Source organism: Grus americana, chromosome 1 (assembly GCF_028858705.1).
Source record: "Grus americana isolate bGruAme1 chromosome 1, bGruAme1.mat, whole genome shotgun sequence".
NCBI classification, from domain to species: Eukaryota; Metazoa; Chordata; class Aves; order Gruiformes; family Gruidae; genus Grus; species Grus americana.
The window spans coordinates 135,813,921-135,826,419 of record NC_072852.1 but is presented as its reverse complement, the minus strand read 5'-3'; the positions used below and the strand labels follow the sequence as shown (position 1 = coordinate 135,826,419).

General features: G+C 36.3%; 1 protein-coding gene across 2 annotated transcripts in view; it reads left to right on the top strand.

Moving 5' to 3' along the window:
• Nucleotides 1–12,499, top strand: part of MOSPD2 (motile sperm domain containing 2) — a 38,247-nt gene that overhangs the window by 12,600 nt on the left and 13,148 nt on the right. For both annotated transcript variants that reach the window (XM_054849893.1, XM_054849904.1), the window contains exons 5-8: nucleotides 240–394; nucleotides 5,625–5,685; nucleotides 6,904–6,942; nucleotides 7,941–8,065. In XM_054849893.1, the coding sequence (XP_054705868.1) occupies nucleotides 240–394; nucleotides 5,625–5,685; nucleotides 6,904–6,942; nucleotides 7,941–8,065 (380 nt within the window). The remainder of the gene's footprint in view (nucleotides 1–239; nucleotides 395–5,624; nucleotides 5,686–6,903; nucleotides 6,943–7,940; nucleotides 8,066–12,499) is intronic.

The window sequence follows — 12,499 nt, the reverse complement described above, 5'->3', positions numbered from 1 at the left end:
ATTTTGAAAAAGTTCTGGTATAAAAATGTGAGCAAGGAAAAAGGTAAGTGTGTGGAAAGGTATGCAGTTGTTTTCCTGGCTGTTCAGTGGCCACAAAATCAGTAAAAATGTAAGAGAAATTCAGAGGTGTTAACAAATTTAAGTTCATCCTGTATGGTTATTTGCATAATGTTTTCTGTTGATTTGAATCTGTTGTTTCAAATGTTGTGTGTGTTTTGTTTTTTCTTTCTTCTCACAAGTTTGGTTCAGAGTGAAACATCATGTAAGAGATCCTAAACAGCAACTTGAGAAAAAGAAACTGGTAGCTTTTTGGTTAGAACATTATGCCAAGAGAGATCATGGAAAGCCCTTAACAGTAGTATTTGATATGGCTGAAACTGGAATCAGTCACATAGTAAGTATTTTTATTCCGTTTTTATGATTTGCTTTCGGAATTGTTTAACTTATGTCCCCAGAAAAAAGGGAGTCCTTGTGCAGTCCCTGACATCTAGTTAACAATTAGTTACATCAGTGATATGTAGGGCTTCTTCCTGTGACATAAGCAGTTTACAAAACTTTTTGTTACATATTAAACTTAAGTCTTGTACAGCACCCTGAAAACTTGCTTTTAGTTTGGTGACTGAAGGATGGAAAAATGGGGTGATGGTGAAGCATTAAAACCCTTAGATGCAGTGGCTGAGATCTTTAAGAATGATGATCTGTTCTGACAAGTCAGCATCTTCAGTTGACAATTCTGATCTTGGTCCTGCCTCTCTCTCCTCTATGCTATGTATGCTGTATATTTAAATTGTGTTCATTTCTTAAGTCCCTGCATGCATCTCTCTCAACTCATTTAATTTTGTTGTGAAGAGAAGTTAGCTGGATGCAAAAAAGCAGTTCATCAAGTAGACATTGCTTCCAGTATTCATCTTGACCAAATGTAGCCCAAGTCTGTCTTTTAGTAAAAAAACATGTTATTACAATGATGAGACTAATATGGTGAAGAAATCTGTATTTGTTGCTGTGTAGAGATACAGAAAAAATGAGTGTGTCTGAACAGATGTGATATAGGCCTACAAGCCAGAAGTCTATCAGATTCAAGTTTATACTTAAGGAATAATATCTTTGCCCCCTTTTTCAGTTACTTGCCCAACCTTTCAGCTTTACTGAAGACTGCTCCCTCCAAGCTTGACCTTACATAAATGAGAGATTCCAACTTTTCATTCAGAAGAGGAGACGTTTCTCTTAGCAGAAGTTTTTATGTATTTCTAGATGTTCCTGAGGACTGCAAAATCAAGGAGGAGCAGCGTAGCTCAATCACTTCTGTAAAAGTGATAATTATTCGAAAGGTTACATTTATATAAGAAAACTAATGATTTTAAGAGTAGGATTTCACCTTTGCCTTGGACATAATTGTAGAACTGAGTCATTAAAGAGGCCAAGAGGAATATTACTAGTTTTGGAAACTATTCTGAAAAACATTTTCCTGCTTGTACAATAATTTACAAAATTCAAAGTTGCATTAATGTAAAAAACATTTCAGAATTAAGTACTTGAAAATCCATGTTCTAGGTATTTTGAAATAAATGGGGGAAAAAAAAAACTTAATTCCATACCAATTAGTCATGTGTCAAGTCAGTAGTCTACTTTGAGAATTACTTAGAGATTTATTGTAGTTTTACACTAGATTAACTCCCTGCCTGAAGTAAACTTCAGGCAATGTCTAAGTTTAAATGTTAATTGGAATTTAGTGAATTGTTCATATATGTTAACATGAAACTTAAATGTATTTAAGAACTATTCCTGAATTGGTGGCCTTAACTGTTCTCAAGTTCTGTGCCTATATGGAAAAATGGAAGATTTAAAGAATGTGATTTGTGGGGTTTTGAATTTTCAAAACTTTATTTATATTGCCTTTTTGGTCATAACTGACACTGAAGACATTGTAAAATGTTAACTTTTACCCCAAACTCCTCCCCATGGAATGTTCTTACTGTAGAAAACCGGTAGTTGAGTAGCTTTCATTTTCAGTAAAGCTTTCACAAAGCACACAAGTATCTTTTTACATGACCTCTGGAATTTCATAGTGTTCAAGGACACTCCATGTTTGCTTTTGCTTCAGTGATTCTTGCACACTATCCGAACCCATTGTAACTTGGCATCCATACACCTGCATTTCTTTGAAAGATGCTAAACTATATTGAGTCGGTAGTGTGAGACCATCAACATTGTAGCACGTAGGGTGAGGTTTCTCTTAGTCTGAGCTAGAGATTCTGTTCAATATGCTATTTTTTTTGTTTCAGGAGGCAAGCAATTGCCTTAGTACATATTCCTTGTGAACAGTTTTTCTGAGATGATGGATTTTAACCTATGAAACAAGAAATACATTTGGTTCCCTTAAGTATTTACTTTAAAAAATAGGGATCTCTTGCTGATGTCCATTGATATTCATGTCATATGTGTCAGCACATCAATGAGGACCAAAATGACAAACTGCTCCTTGTGGAGTTTTTATAAATATATTGCTGTTGAAGACAGAATTGTCAATTGTATGCTGTGGGTTTTCTTTTTTGCAATTCCTTTTCACTTCCCTTGCTTTGACATGGAATTTTTGATGCCAATATTTTCTTTTCCCTTCTCAAAACTCATCAGTACATCGACTAGTTGCATGCTGTCATCTGGACTTTTTGTATATTTTCTAGAAACTTTTTAATACACATTTTGCTACTGTGATTGTTCCTTAGTTGGATTTAGCTATGTCTTATTAAAATCTCCTGGTTCAAAAGCTGCTGCTGTTACAGGGCAGAAGTTCTGCTCTATATCTGGACCACTAGATTTACTTAGAACTAAGTGTACCAGGTGCAATCTTTGTTTTATGTTATCTTTACAATAAGTCTTTACATTCAGCAAGTTGGGGTGGGGGTGATCCTTTTTGGTATGAATCTGAGCATCAGCTTGTGGACAGCTTTATCTACAGTTGCTGTTAATATAGTCTGAATGATACACTAACACTACCAGTAGAACTGGATCTGGTTAAAGGCAGAGAATGAAGCTGCAGCTTACCTATTAGTTGAGGTCCTCTTCTGAAATTTGGAAATGCCTTTTTTAAACTTACATAGATTTAAGAGTGAATGTATGTTGTTATATCTTTTCCTTTAGGTCTGGTTTTCTACCTATTAGTAACTTTATAAGGAAAGCATAAATGCATACCCATAGTTTACTACAGGTATCTTTGAGATTTGCTTTGTAGAAGCTTGTTTAGAACAATATCACCCCCTGCATTTTTACTGACCATCAACTTAACCTAAAATCAGGATATTTTTTTTTTTTTGGAGGGGTGGGTGGAGGTGATGTTTCAGTAATTTTAATGTAGGTAGATGAAAATCTATGAAGTTCTCAATCATTCTCCTCAGCTGAGTTCAGCAGATAACAGTACATTTTTAGCACCTACCTTCAGGAGAAGAATCTAGGCTGGTTTAGATTACAAGATGGAGACCTTGTCTATTGTTACATATTATAGGTTTAATAACTAAAAATCTCATAGATTGTCTGTAGGTTAAAAAACCCCCCCCTTATTTCTATAGAATATTGAAATTTTTCTTAGGAAATGCCATGCTGTCCTGTTATTCTTACAGGAATGGCTAAAACTTGTATCTTGTTTGGGGTTTTTTTGTTGGTGGTGTGGCAGGAATGCATTTAAATATAAGTTTAAAAAAAAAAAAAAAAAAGCTTGTTTTCTTCCTTTTCCAGACAAGATGGTTGATGTTGCATTAGGACCTTGAAGCTGTGCAGTACAGGGCCACAAGCGTTCGAGAAGATATTTTGACAGATGAATATGGTGTAATTCAGTTTTGCAAGGCAGGATTGGTGCTCTTACCTGTGCCTTGAGAGCTGCCTATCCATACTCCTAAAGATAGTACTGGAGCCATAGTCTTATATAACAAGAATAAAGGATTGTAATAATTTCCTTGATTTGAAGGAGCAACTTGATTTGGCTTTTAAGGAGCATATCCTGAAGCATCTTCTTTCCAGTGTCTTTGAGACTCCAGAGACACAATCTCAGCAAGTGCTATCCCTAAGGGTCCCATTGTGCAGTCTTGCTTTGTAGTTAATATGTTTATCACAGAACAGGAATATTTTTTTTAATGGCTGTTTGTAGCCATGTAGAGTAAGTGACAAATTTTATCCTAAAAGAACTTGGATTTCTGAGTCCTTTTGCAGAACATGGCTCGTTTATTTGTTCCATCGCTATGGTCACGTACTACGTCAGCTTTTATTACTGGTATATAGCCAGGTAATTCTGATAGCTTATGCCTTGTTGCACCAATTCAGGTAACTAGAATAGATTCAGTTATTGAATGATCTGCTGAAATCTGTACTTCTAATTCCAGGCTTCCATCAAAATAATGGATCCATCCTCCTAATATCTGACAGTGCCGCTTTTGGTTAGGCAGTGGAATAAAGAGCAGTGTCCTTGTTAATGCACAGGAGATTCTAATCACTGCTTGGAAATCTATCACTATGTTTATGCTATTAAATGAAAGATACTGCATTTGATACCAGTAACAGCTAGTTGAGATAAATGCCTTCTATTAAAGGCTACCTTCTGCCTCTGGACATAACCAAGCTTTCAGTTAGTCTCAAGTTACTGAAGCTACTAATAAAGCTTTCAGGTTGTGAGTAATCCTCTTATACAAGGTGTTAGTTTTTTCTCTCTATTTGCAAATGTTACAGCATGTTTACATCACTTTAGGAGCCTGTTCCCCATAGCGTTTCAACTGTTACGACAGGCTTTGGATCCTCCGTCAGCAATATAGTTTGTACTATTTCTGAAAGTCTCCTTTGTAGTAGTGGTCGCTCCTGCTAGAAGAACTGGGGAAAGTATGAGTATTTGTGGCAGGCTTCCCACCTAACCAAAGTACTTTTATTGTGCTAAGGTATCTCTTTATCTATACTTGTTTCATAAAAAGTCTTTTTTGCCCTTTACTGTGTAGTCAGTTCTGTTATACCTGGATTTTGCAGTGGAGACTTGGCTGTACTATTTCTGTACAGCTGCTTATTGGATGGAAGCACCCTGAAAATGGGTGGTATGCAAGCAGCTCTTTGGGTGCTGCCTCTGCCCGCAATTTCTCTGCGTACCACAAACTAATACTAAAACCAACAAATATCTTAAAAGGAACTTTTTTCCTCCCAAAGATCCTGGGTGCGGTATTATATTGAACAATATGTGTGACAAATTACTGAAGGGAAACTTCAGTATGTTTAGTGTTCTTTCTTGTAAGGCTTTAAGATAATATCAAGCTTCTCTAGGGTTAACGGTGTATTTTTCCTATTTCTTTCCATTACAGCTTATATCCTGTTGATACTCTGCAGTAGTTTAGAAACTTAACTTACTGCATTGATAATAGGTCTGTTGACTTCTTTCTTACATCATAAAGCTAAGTTTTGACCACAATCTTGCAGCCATTTAATGAAGTGAAAAGCATTGCATTGAGTTTGGATGATGTTTGTAGTCTGTGTAAAATTTGAATATAGAGGATTACAATATAAGTATCTTGTGTTATTCAATAAATGCCTTAGCTTAACTAAGCTTGTATTTTTAATCTTTTGATTTACATTGCATTTACTCTGTGCTTTTATTTTAGGACTTGGATTTTGTTCGGTTTATTGTCAACTGTTTTACAGATTATTACCCAAACTTTCTCAGTAAGTATTGTATATTGCATCTTAAGCACTGTAGATTTGTGTAATAAGATGACTTAATAAAGTTGCAGATTGTGGGGGAGACCTTAAGTCTTTTTGCATATGCTTTATGTGGTAACCACATGGAACACATGGACGTTACAGATTCAGAATATTTTTGTGCTCATAAGTCAGCACAACTTTGTATTGTAAATAAGCTTTATGTTCATCAAAAATTAACTGTCTTTTCATGAAATAAGAATCTAAGACCTGTTTTTACAGATTAAAAATGGATATAAACATCTAGTAGAGCTGAACTGGTTTGTTTCTTTTGCTCCTTGTTACTTGGGTAGGAGCTTTGCAGACTTGCTTGACAGTCTGTATCGTTTAGGAGTCTTCAGGGGACAAAAAATGAATTGCTACGGAAAATTATAGGGAGCAATGGTTTAGTCTGAACAGATTAAGGCATGTTTATGTGCACACTTGGAAAAACCTGTATACTTGCCTGCTATTTTTTTATGGATAGGCGAACACTGAATAGTTTTTGCCAGCTTATCTCACAGACTTTAAAATTCTAGGTGAAAATGTGTCTGTGAACCTTGAAACTCTGTACAGCAACTGCTTAAACTCTGAATATTAGATTTCAGCTTGCTGATCAGAGTTCAAAACTCTGATCAAATATCAAACAAAGGCAAGTGCAACATTATGGTATTGTTTTTTTGACATTCAAGAGAAAAATTTTGGGACTCTTCTGAGTCGTACTAACTCTGTTTTAGCAAAGAAGTCTGAAAGCTTGAAAAAATGTAGCTTTACAAAGACTCTTGCTATTTGCTTCTTTGGGAAGAAGAGGTGGTGAATATGTGTTAAACTTTTTTTCATTCAATAGTTGCTTTTCTAGGTCAAGTTGAGATCTTACCTTTCTCCACCTTATTTGGGGTGATTACTTATTGTTAACAGTATGTCAGAAGAGTAGTATCCCAGAGAAGTATATAAACAGCATATAACTTTGCTTGGAAAACAGTTAATAAAATGGACACCTAATGTTTTTATAATTAATGGAAATAGGTTTATACATGTTAAAAACAATTATACAAAATTGCTTCTACAAGGAAGTGAACATGGAAGTTTCTAAAAATAACTATTCACACTTTTACATGCCCATTATTGCTGTAGTTGCTCTTAAACAGAGAAATATGTAACACTTGATATTCAGATTATTTCCCTTTCTTTTTGTCTTTTCAGCAAAGATAGTGATCTTTGAAATGCCATGGATAATGAATGGTGAGTTGTTTGGTTTGTTGGTTTTGGGTTTTTTGATCATGGTAACTTTTTAAAAATACTAGCATTGATAGGAGGTGGTTTTTCTGCTCTGTGCAGGCACACCTGAATGGTGGAATTTGTTAACCATGCATCTTTAAATCTGTCAGTTTGTAGGTTGCATACTTTATGGTTTTCCTTCTAGTATTGTATTTTGAATCACACTTTAAATGGAGTCCATATTCATCCTGTTGTCTTTAAAGCTTGGGATACCTTGATAAATAGTCTTTTCCTTGAATGTTTCCAACTGTAATCCTTTCAAAGCTAGATCTGTTTGTGATTTAGGAATACTATCATCAACAAATGATGGATACATAACCAGTCAAAAACTAGAATACACAACTTAAGACAGATGCCTGACACTGATAGTTATGTATGTTTTGATGTGTGTACTTCAAGAATTATCTTTAATTATAATCTACAGGATAACATGTTCCTGTATTTACCATATGAATATATATTTTTATGCTGGCTTTATATTTTTCTGCATATTTGTTTTACTGTCACAGAAAGAACTATGGTGTTTAGATCTACAGAGTAGTTTCAAACAAGTGTCCTTTAAGGCAGCAAAACACTTCTAATAATAGGAGTGTATACATATCTCTCCCAAACTCCATCACTCAGATTTGGAAATAAAATTGCTTTTACCCCCTCAGTACTTCCTGGGCTAAATTTCAAGACAACAAAATGGTAACTTATTAAATCAAAGATGCTCTTTCCATGAAAGTCTGCGGTCTATCTGCATTTGTCTATAGAAAAGTATGTGCCCATAAAACACTTTCTCTGTTAATAGAACACTTTTCCTTGCACTGTTTATCCCCATTATAATAGATACTTTCAGAGCAGATCCTGCCATATCCTATGGGATGTAGCTCACTTGTGTTCCATAAGGTTTACCAATGCACTGCAAAAAAACCTTTCCTGACAATTTATGTCTACCTGTTGGTTTTTTTTTTTTTAAGCTGCTTTTAAAATTGTGAAGGGTTGGCTTGGCCCAGATGCAATAAGCATGTTAAAGTTCACGAACAAGAGCGATGTGCAGGAATACATCAGTGGAGAGTATCTGCCACCTCACATGGGTGGAACTGTAAGTATATTAACAGTTCATGGTCTTTTTGTGATAGATTGAGACATGGCTATATAAATTAACACACGGGGTTGAGAGTTGGCACTTCGTGGATGTGAAGTGTCTTGAAATTGTTCTGCCAATGATAATTTATAAATCACAATAAGATAAAATGGGTTAACTTCATGAGAATTTGATATCTGGTAGTCTTAAGTACAGAAATAACTTTTCTGAATCATTCATCTGCTTTCAAGTCATTAGAAAATACTTTGGTTTTCAGACATTTAAAAATAAACAAAAAAAAACTTTTTAAGTGTCATTCTTCTTTGTACTCTTTTTTTTCCCACCTGATGAATTAGAGATTGTGCTGGTTTATGAAACAAGTTCTGTGAACAGAAAATAGGTTTTGTGGCCTTCTGAGATTTTTCATCCCACTCCAAAGCTATAATTCAGTAAAGACAATCATATTGCAATTATTTTTCCTTTGTCTGTAGTGCTGCATTTTGAGAGGGCTGTAGAAGATTCTTTTTTCAGAGCATATTAGAGCTCCAAAGAGTATGCTACAATCCAGTATTACTTTGACAGAAACTGGATCCTATTCTAGTGCAATCTAAATAATTAAACAGCACAAGTATCGTGTACAAAAGATGTCATTTTTCACAAAACTAGTAAATCAATTTGCATAATATTTATAATAGAATTTGCAGAAAGAGGATGTTTGTCCTTTAACATTTCTGTAGACTATTTATGGTAGTAGAATAAGCCCACTGTAGAGGAGTTATTTTTACTTTTTCTTTTTAATTTTTTTTTCTTGAAGTGTTTTTGGTGTTATGACAGTAACAGTATAGAGAAGACAGACTTTGATTCAGCAATAGTAGGAGAGGGCATGTTCCTTTATATATAAACTCAAAGTAGAGTTCTGGTAGCCAGAGCGTTTTGGGAACATAAAGACTAAGTTGCCTTGTATTTTTTTTTTTTTAATTCAACTGAAAGTAGCAGGCTTTAAAAAGCGCTTCTGCGTAAGACGCTTGAAGAAAAGACGATACCCTCTTTCTCCGTGGAAAATTGCTACCCAAACTCCCCAGTCTCGTGTAAGAACTTTCTCATGTTAGAGAAAGCTGAAATTGCTGAACTTCAGGAGTGGGCATTGAGGGAAAGGCTGATGTCTGAAGTGGCTTCAGTAAGGATCTGAATTGGGGTATAGCAGTGGTTCTGGGCCTAGCTCCCACGGTGTTGTCCTATTGTTGCAGTAGAGGGGAAGTTCTTTTTCGCCTTCTTAGACCTGTGTATCCTGTCTGTGCTTTAGACAGTCTTACCTGATAGCTAATTACGTCTTTAAAGAAAGAAGCAAGCTTGTGGCATTGCTAAATATCCTCCTGAAGTGCATGGTTGAGCACACAATCTTAGAGTTATCCTTCATCCTGCCTTGGTCCTGCAAGGTCTTGTTGCCACTTAGTGATTGTTGACCAAGTGTGCTCCATGTTGCCCATCTTCTAGGAGCATTAAGTTCCATAATCATGGAGGCAGCTTATCCAAATCATTTGTCTGTGGTAGTAAGATGCCATGACAGAAATAAACTAGTAGAATAGGAGTAAGCTTGCTTGACAAGGACTCCAAGGGTTTTGACAATTTCAGAAAAACAGCTATATCTCTGCATATTGAAAGCTCTGTATTTTGAACCAGCAGATGTTTTGTCTAACTACTGAGTCTCTTTGGTATTTAGCCACTTGGTGGGTGTTTTGAACTTTTAACCTCAGAACTGTCATCATCTCGAAGCATTGTTAGCAAATACTCAGGCTAAAAATTGTGCTCCTGATACTCCTTCCAAAGGTTTCTTCAGTGCATACAGTAAAGCAGGATTTTGCATCTCTCTGGCAGCAAGGAATTTTTTCAACCAGAAGACAGATGACTTACTGATCTTTTCTCAGAACTTAACTTTACTTGATGTGGTTAACTTTGGCTCCTCTTGAGGCAACTGGAGTCTCTGAAGATAGAGGACTTCACCAGTATTAGTGTTGTCAGACCTGTTATTTTTTAAGCAGTGTCTGACTTGCACAAATAAATTCCTTCCACTGTCCACTGAAGTGTTTTGGGTTTTTTTTGCCTCCTTCCAATTCTTTGTTGTCTCTGATTTCCCACATATTTGGGAAGAGATAATCATATTTGCAACTGGCATAATACAGGTAAAGAGCACAGCATATCTGTTCAGCCTTTGTACTCAATACAGTAGCCATAAGTAGACTCTCATCCTCTTTCTGCTCTGTCCCCTATTAGGATCCATCTTGGAAGAGCCAGGTTTTGCCAGGTGTAAATAACTAGTGGAGCAGGTCATTTGGCTAGTTACTTAGGGGAGATACAGAGAGTGTAAGTGCAGTGGAATCTAGGTATCCAAGAAGAATGTTAGTAGTTTTGGAATGAAGAAAAAATCCATTTTGAAATTGAATTAATAATGTTGAACTTGGAGTCAGTGATTACTTTGCTTAATCAAGGGAACTGTTCTGTGTCTCCATCAGAGGCCTTGAAGCTTCAATATCTCAGTGAAATTATCTTTAAGTATGTTTTGTTTTTACTGTGGCTCAGGATCATTCAAAGGATGAATCTGAGGTTTTCCTTAGCATGAAAAACCTTCAATGAACTGTCAGCCAGCTGTGAAAGGAGGAAAATAACTTGCTTGGTTTTAGAAAATCAGTGGATAACAGTGTTTCCAGAGTATCAAAAGCATTAAAACCAATTATGGAAAACAGAAGCTTGGATTTTGCAGGACTCTGGAATATAAACATAAGTTCCATTCAAGTCCCCGTCAGTGCCTGGTGGCTGTGACTGTTGCCATACTACTAATCAAGAGGGATTGCATGCCATGTACCTGACTGGCTTTGAGTGGTTCTTGTCCACACTGCACAGATGTCCCTCTCCATAGTAGATTTGTCTTGGACAACTTGTTGGAATTGCCCAAAACAGATTTAGGAGCAAACTTATAATAAGCGGTCTGGAAAATGAGGATTAGCTGCTCAAAAGCCACTTGCTAAATGTTTTTGTTTAATAATAAATGTATATACTATGTCAGTGTCTTCCTGGATTCCCATTCTGTTGTATCCTGCATTCTGCCAGTTGCAGCTGTTGATATTAATGGTGGGACAGGCCAAATCTTAAGGCATACATGTTTCTGGCTGGCCAGGGAGATTCGTTGCCTCTTCAATAACATTTTGTGCAAGATTGATGTACATATAGTATATACATTGATGAAAGACACATACATACGGTAGGGTTTTAATTTGTGTATTTGCCCCGTTTTTCTTTGTCACGCGATGGACAATTGATACTTGTTAAATCCAAGATTCCCTCCACTGGTGCCAATACTGAATAATGTGTGCAACTAGAATGCTGTGCTCTTTACTTACATATCTGAATTGATAGCCCATAGCTTGTTTTCTTGGTAGGACCTTTTAGAGGTCAGCGACCTGAAGTCAAGACATCACTAGGCATTTTGCATGCAATTTCATGGTCACTGTGTACATGTAGTCTTAGAACTGCTACCATGATTAAAGCGTCTCTACCACAATTGCCAAACGTAGTGAAGTCTCTGCATCTGCTATAAAAGAAAGCCATTAGTCTATAGAATGGATCATATATCAACCATTGAATAAATCTGACTTGTTTACCTGAGGTTTTCACCCTGTTAGATAAGCCCATGTCACTGAAACTTAGGGACTGTGGGTGGGAAGTCTGGTACTTTGAGTTCTTCCAGTGGTGAGATTCTGCTCAGCAGCTGAATCTATCCAACATCATGGATTAATGTGGCCAAGTGAAATCTGCAGCAAAATTAGCACTTGATTATTAAGATCACTTTGTCACATGCCCTTTGTCATATGCTGGAAGGGACTGAAAAGGCTTTTTTCAGTGTGGCTAAGGGTAAGCTGGCTATTTCTGCCTTGTATTTGCAAATGGAGGATGTCAGTATTCTGCAAGCCTACTGCAATGTTTCTAAGTCTGGAGTCTCTTCTTCTAATAGTGAATCAATGTGTTACTGATACTTAAAGCTTGTCCTTTAGGCCCTTAATAGGATATTGCTTGAGCCAGTGGATACCTGTTTCATTCACCTAAAGGTCTGTGACTGTTGCTTCAGCTTGAAGAATAGGAGAGATTTGTTCTTGATTATAGACTAGTAGGAAGTATGCTATTTTGCTTGTGGTTTCTTCAAATGGCTCGCTCTAAGGTTTTTCCTTTTTTTTTTTTTTTTTTTTCCCTCTCCTAACATCACATTTTTGTTTTGAGAAAGCATACTTACTTATGGAGAGCTCTCCTGAAACTTCTTTTTAAACTCCCTGCTGGTAGCATAGTTTGGGAACTGTGGACATGGCGCAAGTCTGTGTCACAGGAGTCTAAGTTGTGTTATTTTCCTCCTCCACTGGAAAAGCTGACAAACTAATTCACTTGGGGTTTAAAACTGTTTGTAAT